The 18,268-nt window shown below is 53.3% G+C and overlaps 1 protein-coding gene across 3 annotated transcripts in view; it reads left to right on the top strand.

Moving 5' to 3' along the window:
• The window catches only part of PAX7 (paired box 7), a 107,914-nt gene that overhangs the window by 38,282 nt on the left and 51,364 nt on the right, over positions 1 to 18,268 (top strand). For all 3 annotated transcript variants that reach the window (XM_014888431.2, XM_014888426.2, XM_014888429.2), the window contains exon 5: positions 12,129 to 12,328. In XM_014888431.2, coding sequence (XP_014743917.1) covers positions 12,129 to 12,328 — 200 coding nt within the window. The remainder of the gene's footprint in view (positions 1 to 12,128; positions 12,329 to 18,268) is intronic.

Here is an 18,268-nt window from a genome sequence, read left to right as displayed (position 1 = left end):
CCAAAAATGGACCACGGGTCACAGGTTTTCAGACTTTTATAAGTTTGGTCCATTTGCATATTGGGGGTTAATCCTCCAATTACAGCTTCAGGTAATGAAGTCATTTACCCCAAATTTGCTCCCCCCAGCTCCCTTTTGTTTCCATTTCTCGGGGCCTGAGGCAGTGAGGTGTCCTTGATTCCCAGCCCAGAGAGGAATTGTTGTGTGTGACCAAAACGGGAGAGCAGCAGCTGACGCTGTGTGTGGAGTTTAGAGTTTCACACTAAAGAACTGCAGGGTTACAAATACATGAAAAATATAAAAGCTGAAATCCTGAGGCATCAGCAGGTGGCCCCGAGCAGCCCCAGGAGCGCAGGAGGAGCCGCTCTGGCCTTGGTTCCTCTTCCCTTCCCCTCTTTCTTCCATCCTTCCCCTCTTCCCTCTGTCCTTCCCCTCTTCCCTCTGTCCTTCCCCTCTTCCCTCTGTCCTTCCCCTCTTTCCTCTTCCCTTCCCCTCCTTCCTCTTCCCTTCCCCTCTTTCCTCCATCCTTCCCTTCGTTCTCCCATCCTTCCCCTGGTTTTCCTCTGCCCTTCCCGGGCCGGCTCCGCCGCATCCCCCGGCTCCGACCCCTCCCTGCCCCGCTCCCTCGTCCCTCCCCCCGCGGCATCCCGGGCTCCTTCCCGGGGGTTTTAATATTCAGGCCGTACCTTCCACATGAGCAGTGCTGAAGAGCGGAGTGTCGGGGTTTATTGATATCACCCGGGGCCGCTCGGGGCTGTCAGCTGCACATTCAGCCTCCCGCGACCCCCTAAGGTGCGGGTCCTGGCAGCTCTAAAGGAATCCGCACAAAAAAAAAATCCCTTTTTTTGTTCTGCCCAAGGTGAGACAATGCGGGCAGGGCCCTGCTCCAGATGACAGCGCTGATAAAGGAGCGCGGCGCAGGGATATCTTCCTTTCTTCGCGCTGCTTCTTTCAATCCTTCTTTCTGTCACTCGCATTCTCTCCTCCCTACACTTCCCTTTCTTCTCTTTCTTCTCTCGGCCGCGGCAGGGCCGGGCCCGGGGGTTCAATCGCGGGCGAATGTCACAGCCCCGCTCGCAGCGCATCCCCGGGGGCTGCGAGGGGCGCGTCCCGCCCGGGCCTTTCTCCCGAGCGCGTCCCGGGGGTTCCTGACATGAATGGAAAGCTGGGAGCGTTTTTTGGGGGGAAAAGCGGGCAGGGGAGGGGGGGAAAACGTGGTGAGAAAGGGAGAGAAGGCAGCAGAAACGCGGGAGGAAAAGTGGGAATGCGGTGAGGCGGGAGGATGTGAATATCCACATGTAAATATACATAAATATTTAAATATATAAATGAATAAATATATAAATACATATATATATATATATATATATATATACGCATATGTAGAAAGTGTAATACCCAAATCAAAACCCACAGGGACACAGCGAGTGGGCAGGGGATAAAAAGATCAGATATTCAAAAAAATCCTCCATGGGTTTTGCTGCATTCCTGATTTCTCAGGTGGAGCACGAGGTGAGGGAAGGAAGAGGTGGCTTGGGGACACTGAGGACTGTCCCTGGAACTGGGATCTGTCCCTGGAACTGGAATCTGTCCTTGGAACTGGGATCTCCCACTGGCACTGGGAGCTGCCCCTGGAACTAGGATCTCTCCTGGGTACTGGGATCTCTCCCTGGCACTGGGATCTCCCACTGGCCCTGGATCTCTCCACGGCTGTCACAGCTCTGGAATTGTCCAGCAGCCCCAGGAGCTCTGTCTCTCCGGGACTGGAATCTTTGGGAATCTTTGGGAATCTCAGGCTGTGCAGGGAATGCTCCTCCTCCTTCAGGGTGATCACTTCGCTGCCCCATCAGCGCCCGCCGCGCTCCCGGCACCACCAAAACGTCACATTTTGGTGAAATTGGTTCCTCTGCCCTGGAAGAGTCTGACAGGGAGAGGCCTGGGAGTGTCTGGGCAGGGCTGGAGCAGCAGGGGAAGCACAGGACAGGATTGAGGGTCCCCAATCCTGGGGCCTGGAGCCGTGTCCAGGAGTGGCATGGAATGATGGATCCCAATCCCAAACTGGGGCTGGCCACCCCCAGGGTGTCCCTAGCTGTTTCTAGCCCCAGTTGGAGCAACATCCCAGTCCAGGAGTGGCATGGATTGAAGGATTCCAGTCCCAAACTGGGGCTGGGCATCCCCCAGGGTGTCCCTGGTTGTCCCTGGCTGTTCCTGGCCCTGGCTCCCAGTCCAGGAGTGGCACAGATTGATGGATCCCAGTCCCAAACTGGGGCTGATTATGAGGAGGAGCAGCCGGGCCCAGGCTGAGCTGCCCCAGGACCCACAGGAACTGAACCCGGTGTGCCAGGACAAACAGACAGGGAATTTTCCCCTCTGGAATTTCCCTCCCTGATCTCCCAACCCCAGGTGCCACAGCCACGCTGGTCCCTCGTGCCTGGCAGTGTCCCCTGCAGGCCAGGGATCAGGATGGGTTCCCTGCTCGGGACTCTCCAGGAATCCTGGGATCAGGGATTCTCTGGTATCAGATCCCTGTAAATCCAGGGGTAATCTGGTATCAGATCCCTTTAAATTCAGGGATTCTCCAAGATCAGATCCTTGTAAATCCAGGAGTTCTCTGGGATCAGTCCCTGTAAATCCAGGGGTTATCCAGGATCAGATCCCTGTAAATCCAGGCGTTATCCAGGTCTGGGATTCTCCATAATCGGATCTCCCATCCCTGCTGCCTTACCCTGGAAAACCAGGGATTCTCCAGGATCAGATCCCTGTAAATCCAGGGGTTATCCAGGATTGGATCCCTGTAAATCCAGGTGTTGTCCAGGATTGGATCCCTGTAAATCCCGGGGTTATCTGGGATCAGATCCCTGTACATTCAGGGGTTATCTGGGATCAGATCTCCCAGCCCTGATCCCAGCAGGCTCCCCGTGCCCAGCCCTCCCAGCCCTGTGGGATGTGTTTGTGCAGCTCCATGGGGAATCCTTGTGAGGGACCAGCAGGGCTGGAGCTGGAAAGGGAAGAAAATAAAACAAAAAAAGGAGGAAACTCCCGAGAAAGCGAGCAGAGCTTTCCTTCCCGCCACCTCTTTGTTGCTGTTCCTCCAACCTGGATCCCAGCTGGTTTCCCTTTGCCTCCCATTTTGGGGAGCACTGGTGCTGCCCCTCTTTGAGTGGGGGAGCTGGGAAGCTCCCAGGTCCTTCCCTCCTTCCCTCTTTCCCTTGGCACCTTGGGATGGCTGCCTGGAACAGAGGCCAGACAAGATGAAGAAAACAAAACTGGGAATTTATTAAAGGCACACAGACACACCTTGGGCTGTCAGAAGCCTCTGAGGCTGCACCCAGGATGGTCACGAGTTTTTCAGACAATTATAAATTTGGTCTATTTGCATATCAGGGGTTAATCCTCCAATTAGAGCTCCAGGTAATGAAGTAATTTACCCCCAGTTGGCTCCCCCACAATTCATTTTGTTTGTACTTTTTGGGACAATGAGGTGTTCTTGAGTTTCAGAGGAATTGTTTTGTCTGAATAAATCGGGAGAAGAGCAGCTGAACAGACCATGGAGTTTGAGATTTATACACTAAAGCAGTTCGGGATCTGGAAAACAGAAAAGTGCAATCCTGAGGCATCACCTCCTTCCTTCCCTCCCTCTCTCCCGGGCTGGATCCTGCGCCTGCCGCAGGCACGAGGCCATGAATATTGAAGTGCCAGGGGGGTTTTTATGGACTCCACAGATGTGCCGGGACTCGGGGCCGGCCCCATCACCTCGGGCCGCTTGAAAAGGCCGAACAAAAGCCCGAAGAAAGAGGGCGAGGGGCGGAGGGGGCAGGGAGGGAGGACCAGGAAAAAGTTGAAAGCGAAGAAAAGAGGGCTGGAGTTGATGGATATTCCATCTGTTTATGGTCAGGGAATTCACAAAGGCTGCCGGGGACGGGCAGCCCTGCTCGCCCTCCCTCCCTCCCAGTTTGCCTCCGAACGTTCGGGATGGGTTGGGTTTGTTCGCCCCGGGAAGGAGCAGAAAGGTTTGGGGTTTGTGACGCGTGTGGGGGCAGGGCGGCGGGGCAGAGCCTCAGGATCAGCCCCGTGGATCCCACTGTTCCCACAGGGAGACTCCGGGATCCGATCTGGGATCCGATCTGGGATCAGATCCATCCCATAGATCCTGCTATTTCCATAGGGAGATTCTGGGATCTGATTTGGGATCAGATCCATCCCATAGATCCCACTATTCCCACAGGGAAACTCTGAGATGGGATCTGGGATCAGATCATCCCTGTGGAACCCGCTACTCCTCTAGGGAGCCTCTGGGATCTGATGTGGGATCAGACCATCCCAGTGGATCCCATGATTCCCACAAGGAAACTCTGGGATTGGGTCTGGGATCAGATTTGGGATCAGATCATCCCAGTGGATCCCGTTATTCCCACAGGGAGACTCTGGGATCAGATCCCTCCCCCTATAAAGTTTTGGGCTCTTCCCAGAGTTTTCTTGGGCTCCACGTGTGGCTTTAGGGAAGAGCAGCTGTTTGGGGGTGAAATTCCATTTCCTTTGTGGCTTTGGGAAATCCCTCCTGGAGTTCAGCTCCAGGTGAGTCCTGAGCCTGGAGTTGGGCCTGGCTGTGCCCAGAGCAGGTCCTGGTGCTGGCCAGGGGATTTGGGGATGGATATTCCAAGGAAATTTGGTCTCTCCAGCTTTTCCTTCCCAAAATATGCCAGTGCTCCACTCATGGTTGTGTCTCTGAGCTGGCAAGCTCAGGAGGGTGAAGGTTCTGCTTCAACAGGAGGGAATTTCACAGTGAAAAACGGGAATTTTGCATCCCTGCAGATCCCAAAATGAACTTCTAACCGAGAAAAATCCTGCCTGGAATCTTGGTATTCCATGGCCAGGTAGAGGGAAGGGATTGGGAAAGAACCTTTAGGATCACCGGCCTCCAACCCCAGGTGTTCCCGGGCAAGGTTTTCCTAAAATCCCCAATCCCTGAGCTGGGAGGGGAATTCTGGCAGAGAGAGGAAAGTTTGGGGTGAGGAAAAGAGGCAGAAATAGGGGGAAATGTGGAAAAAGAGTGGGAAAATAGAGAAAAATATGGAAAAATATGGGGGAAATCTGGAAAAAGAGAGAAAAATACGGTAAAATGAGGAAAAAATGGAAAAAAACCAGAAAAATTGAGAAAAATATAGGGAAAATATGGGGAAAATACGGAAAACTGAGAAAACCAAGAAATATAGAAAAATACGGAATATATAAAATATATTGTGTATTATTATGTATAAATAATATCATAATAATAAAGAATATATTTTATATTATTATGTATAAATACATTAAAATATGGAAAAATACAGAAAAATAGAGACAAATATAAAAAATATAGAGAAAATAGAGAACAATAGAGAAAATAGAGGAAAATATGGAAAAATACGGAAAAATTTGGCTAAATAGAGGAAAAATATGGAAAAATTATAGAAAAATATGGAAAATTAGAGAAAAGTAGAGACAAATCTCCCAGCTGATCCCCAAATTTCCCATTTTCCTGGCTGCTATTCCAGGGCATCTCCACCCCCTGGTGCAGAATTCCTCGATTAAATCCCACCTCTAGAATTCCAGGATTGGTTTTCCATGAGCCTGAGCTCTGTGAGCCTGGATCCAGGAAAAGGTTGGGAAAGGGAGGGAAGAGAATCTCAAGGTTTTGTTGTGTGTGCTGAGGGAATTTCTGGGAATTTCAGGAATTTGGGGTCTGGGAATGTGCTTGGAGCATGGGGTGGGTTTGTGCCTCCTCACAGCCCCGCCTGCTGTTCCCTGGGAATTCAGGAATTCCAACATTTCCGAGGTGAGAGGGACAAGGGGGTTCTGGGGTTTGTGCTGGGAACAAAAAAAAAAAAAATCGTACAGGAGAATTCTGTGCTGCCTTTTCAGGCTCCTCCATCCAGGCCTTGTTTGCACCTGGATGGGCTCAGGTTGTTCCTGCCTGGGGAAAAGCAGAGCTGGGAATGTCAGGAGAGCTCCAGATCCGGTTTAAGGAGCTGCTGGGGACAGGTGCAGCCCAGGAGAGGACAAATCCCCGAGATCCTGGTTCATTCCATGTCCTCCTGTGCAATCCCAGCCCTCCTGCCCCAGTGGCCTGCAGTGGGGGGTCCAGGCATTCCTCCATGCCTGAATCCCAAAGATTCCCCAGGGCAGGATCTTAGCCCTCATCACAGCATGGGTTGGGTTGGGAGCAGCTTAAAGTTGATCCAGATCCATCCTTCTGGCATGGCAGGGACTCCTTCCACTGTCCCAGGCTCCTCCAAGCCACATCCAGCCTGGTCTTGGACTTCCAGGGATCCAGGGGCAGCCACAGCTGCTCTGGGCACCCTGTGCCAGGGCCTGCCCACCCTCACAGCCAGGAATTCCTTCCCAATATCCCACCTAAACCCCTCTGTGGCAGTGGGAAGGTGTTCCCCGATTCCCTCCATCCTTTGGGAATTGTCTCTCTCCATCTTTCCTGTGGCTCCTTCAGTCCCTGGGAGGCCCTGGTGAGGTCATTCCAGGCTGGACAATCCCAGTTCCATTGGCCTTTCCCACTGGGAGAGCTGCTCCATCCCACTGAGCCCTAAGTGCCAGGGCTGGGTGGATGAAGAGTCTGGAAAAGGGGATTCCCTGTGGGCTCTCACTCAGGTATTGCCAGGGCCTTCCAAGTGGGTTTTTCTTCCTTCTCTCATCCCATGAAACCCAGGTTTTTCTCAGGGCTGCATTCCTGGGCAGCCACCTCTGGGTGGGATTTATGGAGCATCCCCGTGGCTGCAGCAGCTGCAGGGGGAGTTTGCAGCAGCCACAGCCCAGCCAATCCCAATCCCAATCCCAATCCCAATCCCAATCCCAATCCCAATCCCAATCCCATTCTCAATCCACCCCATCCCTAGTCCCACTCTGTCCCTTATCCCACTCCACCCCCAATCCTGCTCCTAATACCACTCCCTCCCCAATCCCACTCCATTCCCAGTCCCACCCTATCCCAAATCCCACTCCCTTCCCAATCCCATTCTCAATCCCATTCTTTCCCCATCTCACCCTGTCCCTAATCCCATTCCCTTCCCAATCCCATTCTTAATCCCACTCCATCCTCAATCCCATCCCCTCCCCAGTCCTACTCCTTCCCCAGTCTCACTCCTAATCCCATTCCCTCTCTAATCCCATTCTCCATCCCACTCCATCCCCAGTCCCGCTCTGTTCCCAATCCCATTCTGAATCCAACTCTCTCCCCAGTCCCATTTCCACTCCAATCCCATTCCCTCCCCAATCCCATTCTCAATCCCACTCTTTCCCTATTCCTTCTCCCTCCCCAGTCCTGCTCCCTCCCCACCTCTCCCAGTTGATGTTTAGGATGGGGCAGCAGGAAGGGACAGGGACAGACAGCGTTGTGCTGGGAGCTGGGATGTTCTGCAGCCCCAATCCCTCTGCCCCATTTCCCCAGCCCCCCATCCCCCCAACCCCATTCCCCAGCCCCATCCCCCCATCCCCATTCCCCATTCCCCATCCCCATTCCCCCATCCCCATTCCCCATCCCCATCTCCATTCCCCCATCCCTATTCCCCATCCCCCCAGCCCCATTCCCCATTCCCTATTCCCCAGCCCCATTCCCCATTCCCCATTCCCCATTCCCCATTCCCCATTCCCCAGCCCCATTTAATTTAACTGCAGGGCCAAGGGGAGCCCAGGCTGGAGGGGAGGGAGGAGGAGCAGAAGGGAATGGGGACAGGGGACACAGCCAGGCCCGGGTCCCACACGGCTTTTCCTGGTCCCCTGCTCCAGTTCCAGCTCCTCCTGCTCCTTCCAAACCCCTCCAAAGGGCTCTTGCTCGTTGTTCCCCAGCCTGAACCAGCAGCTTTGCTCAGGATTGGGAGTTTGGGGCTGTAATTCCCACACTTCCTCAGGCTGGAATGAGCCCCGGGACAAGGCCAGGCTTCCCTTTGTCATCTTTCCCTGCACTGCTCCCACCACTCCAGGGGGGTTTGTTCCCTTTTCCCAGCTCTTCCTGAACTCAGCACTGCTCCACACAATCCCTCAGCAGATCCCTCCATGGGGTCACTTCACCCCTGGCTCCCCAAAATTGCCCAGACATTGGAAATCTTTCTCGGAGCAGTGGGAAGAATTTCCACACTGCGTCCTTGCTGCCACTCCCAGGATAAAGCTCTGCCTTTTTATTCCTGAAATTAGGATTTCTTTCTAAAAGCAAAGAGATTTGGGCAGTCTGAGCTTTTCATTCTGAGCTGCAGAGCAGTTACTCTGAAGCAAAGATGAAAAAGCAATGGAATTGCTCCTAAAAAAAACCCAAATACACTGGGATGATTGTGAGTCCTGTAACCCACACACTTCCCTCCTGGTTTTCCCTTTTCTCCTGGTTTTCCTTTTTCTCTTCAGTTTTCCCTGTTCTCTGCCTTGTCCTGCTGGGAGGTTTCCCCCTCCTCTCCTGGTTTTCCTTCTCTCCTGGTTTTCCCTTTTCTCCTGGTTTTTCCTTTTCTCTTCAGTTTTCCCTGTTCTTTTTAGTTTTCCCTGTTCTTTGCTTTGTCCTGCTGGGAGGTTTTCCCCTCTGTTCATTCCTGGCTCTGCTTTTCCCGTCAATCTTTCCCAGGATGAGATCCCGGGGGAGCTGCCTGCTGCCAGCCTGCTGCTTCCCATCCTTCATCCTTCCCACCCAGGAAGGTGCTGCTGGAAATTTCTGCACCTTCCCCTTTGCAGACCAAAGGGTAAAATATCACTAAGCCATTCCTGTCGCAAAAATCCCTGGAAATTTGGTTTCCCCTGTGCTCCTGCTGCTGGCAGTTGTTGTTCATGTAGGGATGGGCTGGAAAAAATGAAGGGTTTCAGTTTGGGATGAATCCCCAGCCTGGGATTCTCCACAGCTTCAGAAAATCAAGCACAAAGAGCTTTGGGGAGAACTTGGGAATGGATTGTCCGGGATATTCCAGCTTGGTTGGGAAGGGGAACGACCTGTGGGGCTGTGAGAGCAGCAGGTGAGGGAGCTGCTCGTGGGGTGTGTGGATGTGTCAGAGAGGCCATCCCAGCTGGAAAACATTCCCTGTCCTTCCCCACGGCCCTGCCTGACAGCAGCAGCTGCTCTGGCTGGGAGCAGCTGGTCCCAGGCATTCCCTGGGAGTTTTCTGCTCCCTCGGTTCCAGCTTTGAGGTCGGGCTCTTGGAGCCGGGCACTTGGCACTGGGAGCTGTGGCTGCTGTTCCCAGCCCTTCCCAGCCCTTCCCAGCCCTTCCCAGCCCCCGGGGTCACTGCGGGTGGGTGGTGACTCCTGCACGGCTGGAAAATGGGGATAAAGCCTGGCTGGAGCTGTGGGGCAGCTTGGGAATGGAGAGGTTTGTCCTGGAATTGGTGTTGATTATCTCACCCTGGAATCAGCACCGCAGTGAGGACACAGGGTGACAGTCCCTCGTCCTCTCCCAAAACTCCATGGACAAATCAGGGATCCTTTAGCAGGAGCTGGGGAAGAAAATGTGGGGGTTTTCCCGTCCCAGGTGAAAATCTGGTGCAGATCCTGTCCCTGCACCTGGGAATGTCTGGATCCCAGGAGTGGGATGGGAGGAGCAGCCGAGCCCATCCATGATGGAGCAGCTCCAGTGAGGAGCTCCAGGGAATTCTCTGGAGCTTTCCAGATGTGCCTTTGCTCCTCCAAGGCCCAGATGTGCAGGCTCCTACCTGCCCCGCATCATCTGGGGCCCAGATGTGCAGCCCTGCTGCTCTCAAGCACAGATGTTCCTTCTCCTGGAGACCCTTGGAAGTGGACAAATCCAAAAAATCTCTGTTTGAAATAAATTCTGACTGTGTGTGGGAGAACTCTGAAATTTTTTAGGTTTTTTTTTTAAATGTGGGGCAATTGCTGCCCCTCTGAAGCCAGCAAGGAATTTCTCACTGATTCGGGGGGACAAATTCAGAAATCAAAGGGTTTGGATCTAAAAGCTGAACGTGTTTAAGGCATTTAACGGGATGCCAGAGCCTGAAGGAGGGAAAACCTCTCCAAGGGATGATTTTCCCCCAAAAAACAACCCCTGGAGCAGAGCTGCCCTGGCTCCAGCACCTCTCCAAGGTCCCACACTGCGTCCTCCCCACAAGCCCCGGGCCATAAAAGGAATTTTGTTTGGAATGCAGAGGCTTTTTGTGGTGATCTGGGTACAAACGAGGCGGCTCCGGGGGGATCGGCGCCTCCCACCCCTCAAACCCCCCAGCAGCTGTCGGGAGCCACAGCTGCAGCTCCCAGCGCTGCCAAGAAGAAAAGCAGATTTTTGGGTGATGATAATATAGGAGCTGAACAAAAAAGAGGGGGGAAAAATAGGCTGGAAAACACGGTTAGAGACTTCAGGGAGCTTTATGGTCAAGCTGAGCTTACGTAAACCCTGCTTTAATCCTAAATTAGCAAAGGTTCACCCAAAAGAAAAAGGACTTTGCTGTGAGCACGATTTGGTTCTGGCTCTCAGCGAGGCTGGGTGGTTCTTGTGGAAAACAACAGCCAGGCTTGGGAAGGGAAAAAAATCAATTAATGCAGTGAATCCCCTGATTTCTTGGGAAAGAAGGAAAAGGTGGCAGGGCCGGAGCTGTCCCCAGCTCCAAGGTTTCCCGTGTCCCATTGTCCCTTCTCTGCTGCCCTGGGCTGGGGGCACATTTTGTGGCCCCTCCAAAACCAACATCAGCATCCCATAATCCCCCCAAGGAACATCTCTGGAGCCTGGGATTGCTCCAGGAGAGACAACGTTGGAGTTCCAGCTCCTCCAAAAGCTGCTGAGGACCTGGAATGTCCATGTGGGGCCTTCTGCTTGATCTCCAGCCAAAAACACGGAGCAAAGCTGGGCTTATTTATTCCAGCTGGGTGCAGGAGAGCCCCAGGAGGCCACGCCTGGTGCTGGGATCAAGGCAGGGAGAAGGGAAAGGGGAAAGTGCAGGGAAAGTCGAGGTGGAGGAATGAGTGACTGATTAAACATTGGGAAAGGACTGGATGGCGCCTGAATTCTGTAGGAAATTTGGGAGGTGAAGAGCTGAGCTGTGTCCTGCGCCCAGCCTCTAGCTGAAGCCAGGCTGGAAAGGTTTTTCCCATCTGTAAAAATTTCCAATTGTTCCTTTTTTTTTTTTTTCCTTCCTAAGTTTTAAAAACTGGAATCTTCAACCCTAAAACTTGAGAAAACACAGGAGAAAATTGGGCAGCATGAGTCAAAGTATCATTTGTGGACAACATTTCAGTTCCTGCCTTTGGCAGGACAAAATGGGCAACTCTGAAAGAGGAATTTCTGATGAAAAATGGAAATTCCTTGAAATAAGCCAAGCCTTGGAAGTTCTTTTCTCTGTGACAATTTGATTCAGGGACTATGAGCTCCTGTTCTCCTGTGAGAAGTTTTCATTTTCCAAGGTTTTCTTTGCAATGTGGGGAAAAATAATGGTAGGAAATGCCATAAATAGAGTAAAAGCAGTGGACGTTTTGTCCACAGACAAAACTTTCCCTTGTGAGGAAAATGGGGATTCCTCTGGATCCCTGGAAGTGTCCCAGGCCAGGCTGGACAGGGCTTGGAGCACCCTGGGACAGTGGAAGGTGTCCCTGCCCATGGCAGGGGTGGATTGGGATGAGCTTTAAGATCTCTCCCAACTCAAACCAGTCTGGGATTCCAGGATTCCAGGCTGTGGAGATAAGCTGAGACTTGAGGGGCTCCTTTTCTTGGATATTGGGTGGAAATTCTTCCTTGGGAGGGTGGAATGGATTCCCAGAGAAGCTGTGGATCCCTGGCAGTGCCCTGGGACGGTGGGAGGTGTCTGTGCCCATGGCAGGGATGGAATGGGATGAGCTATAAGAACTTTCCTGGCCCAAACCAGTTCGGAATTCCAGGATTCCCATGGCTGCGGGAAAAGCCGGGACTTGAGGGGCTCCTTTCCTTGGATATTGGGAAGAAATTCCTGCCTGGGAGGGTAGAATGGATTCCCAGAGAAGCTGTGGATCCCTGGCAGCGCCCTGGGAGGTGCCACCGCATGAGCTTCGAGTCCTCTCCACCCCAAACCGGAATATTCACAATTCCAGCGTTACTTTGCTGATTTTGCCGGGCTCTTTAACCCTCCCAATATTTTTCCCCGTGGGACTGAACCCTCCTGCTGATGTCCCGATTCTCCTGTCCCCAGGGAACCGCCTGGACGAGGGCTCGGACGTGGAGTCGGAGCCGGACCTGCCTCTGAAGCGGAAGCAGCGCCGCAGCCGCACCACGTTCACGGCGGAGCAGCTGGAGGAGCTGGAGAAGGCGTTCGAGAGGACGCACTACCCCGACATCTACACCCGCGAGGAGCTGGCCCAGCGCACCAAGCTCACCGAGGCCCGCGTGCAGGTAAGGCCTGGCCTAACCGCAGGCAGCCCAGCCTAACCCCCACACGGCCCGGCCTAACCCTGCGCTCCCCAGCCTAATCCTGTGCACCCCAGCCTAACCCTGCACAGCCCAGTCTGTCCCTGTGCAGCCCAGCCCAACCCCACACTGCCTGGCCTAACCCCAGGCTCCCCAGCCTAACCCTGCACATCCTGGCTTAACCCCATGCTCCCCAGTGTAACCCTGCACAGCCCAGCCTAAACCCACTCTCCTTGGCCTAACCCTGTGCACCCCAGACTAACGCTGCACAGCTCAGCCTAATCCCCCACATGCCAGGCTAACCCCAGGCTCCCCAGCTTAACCCTGCACACCCCAGCTTAACCCCATGCTCCCCAATGTAATCCTGTGCAGCCCAGCCTAACCCTGTGCATCCTAGCCTAATCCCATGCAGCCCAGCCTAACCCTGCTCTCCCTGGACAAACCCTGTGCACCCCAGACTAGCTCTGGACAGCCTAGCTAATCCTGCACATGCCGGCCTAACTCCAGGCTCCCCTGCCTAACCCTGCACACCCCGGCTTAACCCCATGCTCCTTGACATAACCCTGTGCACCCCAGCCTAATCCTGTGCACCCTGGCCTAACCCTGTGCACCCCAGCTTAACTTTCTGTTCCCCCACCTAACCTTGCATAGCCCAGCCTAACCCTGCTCTCCCTGGCCTAACCCAGCTCAGCCCAGCCTAACCCCGCTCTCCCTGGCCTAACCCTGCTCAGCTCAGCCTAACCCTGCTCTCTCTGGCCTAACCCTGCTCAACTCAGCCTAACCCCGCTCTCCCTGGCCTAACCCTGCTCAGCTCAGCCTAACCCTGCTCTCTCTGGCCTAACCCTGCTCAACTCAGCCTAACCCTGCTCTCCTTGGCCTAACCCAGCTCAGCCCAGCCTAACCCTCCTCTCCCTGGCCTAACCCAGCTCAGCCCAGCCTAACCCTGCTCTCCCCACCCAGAACGTGGCGGCTCCTTCACTGCCTCCTCCTAACAGAGACAAACTTTGCATCGGGGTTTAAGTAATTACATTAAAGTCAGATCTTTGTTGGAAGCTTCCACGTGGGCATGGACACAGCCAGCTATGACATTCTTACAATCTAATTAGGGTGATTAATTAGGATTTCTGACAGGTATAGCCAATGGGGTGTTCAGCTGTCCCTGGAACTCCCCCCATGGCAGCCCCAAGGGCTTCTTGGCCCCATTTTCTTCTCAGATTGTGGTTGAGAAACAAAAGGTTCTTCCCCTTGGAAATTGGACTCAGCAGCGTTTGAAAGTTAATTATTGTTCTAAAACCCTGGAGCGAGTGCAGGAAAACCACCAGGAGCTGTGTAACCCCGGGATGGTGTCCCACCCATGGAGGGGAGAGCAGAGATCGTGAGGATCTGCCCTTGGAGAGGAGCTGGGAATGAGTGAGGCTGCTCCAAGGTGGGAGCGAGGTTAAGCCCAGCTCTGCTCTCAGGTTCCATGGGTCCAGCCCATCCACATTCCCACGGATTCAGAGAGGCCCTCTGGATTTATATCAGTCCTGGATTTGTACCAGTCCTGGATTTGTATCAGTACCAGCTGCAGGGTTTGCATCCCCATTGGGACCGGGAGCCAAACTTTGGCATTTTCCCTTGGAGGCGATCCCTCCGAGGGTGCAGAGTGTGTTTCTTCCCGCCTGGAGCAATCCCACATTTCCCAGCCTCACCCCGGGGAGCAGCAGATCAGATTTTGCAAAGTTTGCAAGTTCCCTGTGTGAATTTTCAGACAAGTTTTGATTGTTTGTTTTGTTTTGTTTTTTTTCTTGGCTCTCCGGAGAGCACAAGAGAGGCTGGGGGGGAAGGAGGGCAGGAGAGGGGAGGAGCGGGAAGGGAGGGTTTGGAGCCGGGAATTCTGACATGGACACGATTAATGGCCCTGGTGGGAGCTGCACACAGAGCCCCTTATGTGTCCCACATAAAGGCTGGGTCAGCAGCGTGTGCAAACAGCACCGGGATCCCCGGGATAATGGAATTCCTCGGGAAAAGCTGGGAAGGGGGAGGGACTGGGGACTGCAGCGGGGAAATGGAGACCCCCACAGTCCATGATCCCAGCAGGAATCACTGCGGGAGCAGGGAAAGGCTCTCCAGGCTCTGTCCTGCCCGAGAAACGCTCCTGGGATGAGCTTTTCCAAAGGCTGGGTTTGCCTGTGGGTGTTGGCATAGGAATGTGTTCACCCAGGAGCCAGAACTGCCAGAGTTTGGGGTTTTCCCCTCTGATATTTGGGAATGGAGGTGTCCCCCACTCCTGGTTAAGGATTTTTCCCAAAGAATTGTCCCAGCATTGTGACAGGAGCTGTCACGTCCCTCCTGGGAAATCCTGGATTTTCCCGGAGCTCTCACCTCCCTCCTGGGAATTCCTGGATTTTCCTGCAGCTGTCACCTCCTCTAGACTTGGCTGTGGACACTGGAAAAGGAAATCCAGCAAAACCGAGGCTGGTCTGGCTTTGATCTTGGCCCAGGGAGTCCAGAAGTGTTGGTTTGGTGGCCGTGCAGGATCAGGGGTGTTTGGAGCCTGGGAAAGTCGCTCATTAAGGGAACGAAGCCACCCGGGCTTGGAATGTGTGAATTCCCCCAGTTTTGTTTTGCATATTTTGCCCTAATCGCTCTCCCTGGTGTAGGTGGGCACAAGCTGTCGAGCAGGGGATGGAAAATGGATGTTCCTGTGGTGAATAATGGGGAAAAAATGGAATTTCGAGGGAGAGCAGAGGATGAGGGGATGCTGAGGAGGAAAGGAAGAGCCCCAAAATGCCAGGGAGAGCACAAACTTTTTCTAAGGATCCGGGAGAAAGGATGGAGAAAGGACAAGGGAAAAAAATTAATTAAATAATTAAATAATAAAAAATAACTTTTCCCTCGTCCCAAGCTGGGATGTCCCAATCCCTCCCTGCTCCCAGGCCCTCGTGGAGAGGCTCCTGCCAGGGCTGTGCAGCAGCTGCTCCATGAGACACATTCCTGCTGCCTTGCTCATTCCAGCAGCCTGGCATGAGCAGCTTCTTCCCACCACTTGGGAGGCTGCCGGCCCCTGGCAGATTTCCTGGATATCAGGGCAGATCTTCGGGATCTGCACACATTGCTCAGTCAAGATCTGGTGAAAAAAAAAATTTGTAAAGTAGCTCCACACATGTAAATCCACATGGACACATCCAGCAGAGAATCTTCCCCCACCTCGGGGACTCTCTTCTGTCTTGACTGAGTTTTTAAGCCAAGAGTTGAGTTTTGGGTGAAAAATGGCTCTAAAGCAGCAGGGCCAGCTCAAAGCAGGGGTTCTGGGGGTGTTCATGAGGTTTGGAGAGACAGGACAAGGGGGGATGGCTCTGAACTAGCAGAGGGATGGTTTAGATGGGATATCTGGGAGGAATTCCTCCCTGGCACAGCATGCCCAGAGCAGCTGTGGCTGCTCCTGGATCCCTGGGAATGTCCAAGGCCAGGCTGGATGGGTCTGGGAACAGCCTGGGATAGCAGGAGGGGTCCCTGCCCATGGCAGGGGTGGCACTGGGTGGGCTCTGAGGTCCCTCCAACCCAAACCACCCTGGGATTCATTCCATGATTCATTCCATGATCCATTCCATGATCCATTCCATGATTCATTCCATGGTTCTATGAATGGCCTCACCAACACCTGCCCATCCTCCTCATCCCTATTCCTATTCCTATTCCTATTCCTATTCCTATTCCTATTCCTATTCCTATTCCTATTCCTATTCCTATTCCTATTCCTCTGTGCCCAAATCCAAGGGGATTTGCCCATGTCTGTTTTCTCCTCTCTTGGTTCCCCACCACGGCGAGTGCTGAACTGCCTTGGAAATTCAGCTCAGTGGAAGGCGAGTTCCAGAGAGTGCTGAAATCCCTGAGTGCTGAAATCCTGAGTGCTGAACTCCCCCGAGTGCTGAACTGCCCTGAGTGCTGAACTGCCCCGAGTGCTGAACTCTCCGATCTCTGCTCCCTCTCCCCCATTCCCAGGACTCCCATTCCATGCCCTCCTCCCTTGGGAAGCCCCGGCAGTGCCCGCCCCTCCTGGCAGGGCTGGAGCCCGGCTGGGCTCGCAGCTGTCGGGATAACGGGAACTTTGACACGTTGACAGCTCATAAAGCCCTGAGCTGAGCCCCTGAGCCGCTCCCGGCTCCGGTTTCTTGGCAGATCCCGGAGTTGAGCGGGGTTTTGGCCGGGTCACGGCGGTGTTTGGGTGTTTGGGATGCAGATCCCAGCTCAGGCTTCCAGAGGGATGAGCTGTGAACAGGTTAATCCCAGGCTGAGCAGAGCCGGGGATGAGCCAGTGGTCAGCCAGTGGAAATTCCAGGGATTTGTCCTTGCGCGAGGCAATGTCCTGACTCAACTGAAGGAATTCTCACCATTCCCACCCTCCCAGAAAACAAGCCGTGAACGTCCCAGGCATTAGGGAATTAACAGGAATTCACTCCGTTAATTTGGTGGCGTCTTTGATTTTGATCTTGGATGTTTTCTGAGATTTTTTCACCCGTTTTTGCAATTATTTCACGGATGATATCAAAGTTTTGATGTGGAGGGAAAAAAAAGTCCTAAAAGGGATTCTGTGACAACTTTGAAGCTTTTCTCGCTGGCATTCCTGGTGGAGGGACTTTTCCCAGAACAATCCTTTTCCCATAAACAATGGGGAATTTGTTTGTGGGTGGTTTTCAGCAGGAAAATCCTTTTGCCAGGAGATTCTTCTGTAGGTGTAGGAATGACCTCTCCAAGAGATGCTGGTGTCACAAAAGCCACCAGGGCCAGCAGCCATGGGGCTGGGAGCTGGGATTAATCCTTGTCCTGACAAACCCAATTGTAAGTGTTTTTCCCAAAGCTGTTCCATTTTTAGGGCAGGTTACCAACACCCCACGCTGTTTATTTCTCTCATTTCATCAGCAGGAAGAAATAGAAAGTAAAACAAAACTGTCCAAATTATCCACTTTCAAGTTGGGAGTGTTTTCCACAAATATTCCCTGGTGCAGATTCTCCCATTTCTTCCTGGTGCTGTGATTGAGCCAGGGAATGGAATTTTACATTGAAAAAATCAGCCAAGATCTCCCTCCCAAAAACCCCAAAAGTGTTTTTGGCTCCTCAGCATCACCTGGGGGTGACTCAGGTGGTCACAGCTGGGCAGGAGCAGGTTTGGGATCCTGGCTCCTCCTGGGGGATTTCTGGGAATCCTGGAGTGGGCGCCGAGCTTTGGTACCAATCTCAGGAAATTCCTGCACTGAGGAACTCCCATTTCAATCCCAAATTAAATCAGGCAGCAGAGCTTGGGTTTTACTGATCCTTCTCCTGATGGATCCCCTGTGGTTCCTGCCCAGCAGAAAACGCCTCTGCTGCTCCATGAAAAGGTTTGGAGCAGTTCTGGAATCTGGGAGCAGAAAATTCCACATGGAATTTTTTGGGAAATTCCCGACCAAAATGTGGATTTTCGGAGATATTTCCCAGCTGCAGGGAAGGAACAAACTCGTTATGCACAGGGCTGCAGCTCCTCCACCCCACTAAAGGAATTCCATTCACCAGGAAATTCCCTTTCCATGGGAAGGGACTGCAAGATCCAGCAGGAAATCTTTCTCCAGCTGAACTTCAGACAGGCCAGGGATGAGCTCTTGGAATTCCAAGCCCCAGAATCTGACAGGGCTGAGAGGAAAGCAGGAGAGGGACTTTGTGCTCGGACAGGGGGAAAGGGCTGGAGCTGAAGCAGGGAAGGTTTAGGTGGCATTTTGGGAGGAAGTTCCTGGCTGTGAGGTGGGAGAGCTCAGCTGGGGCTGCCCCTGGATCCCTGGAAGTGCCCAAGGCCAGGCTGGAGCAGCCTGGGATAGGGGAAGGTGTGAATGGGAATGGGTTGGCTGTAGGGTGTGTAGGGCCAGCTTGTTTTGGGTGTGTGGGGCAGGGAATCCATGACCCAAAAGGAAA

The sequence above is a fragment of the Sturnus vulgaris genome, chromosome 25 (assembly GCF_052056855.1).
Source record: "Sturnus vulgaris isolate bStuVul1 chromosome 25, bStuVul1.hap1, whole genome shotgun sequence".
NCBI classification, from domain to species: domain Eukaryota; kingdom Metazoa; phylum Chordata; class Aves; order Passeriformes; family Sturnidae; genus Sturnus; species Sturnus vulgaris.
This window is presented reverse-complemented; position numbering and strand designations above follow the sequence as displayed.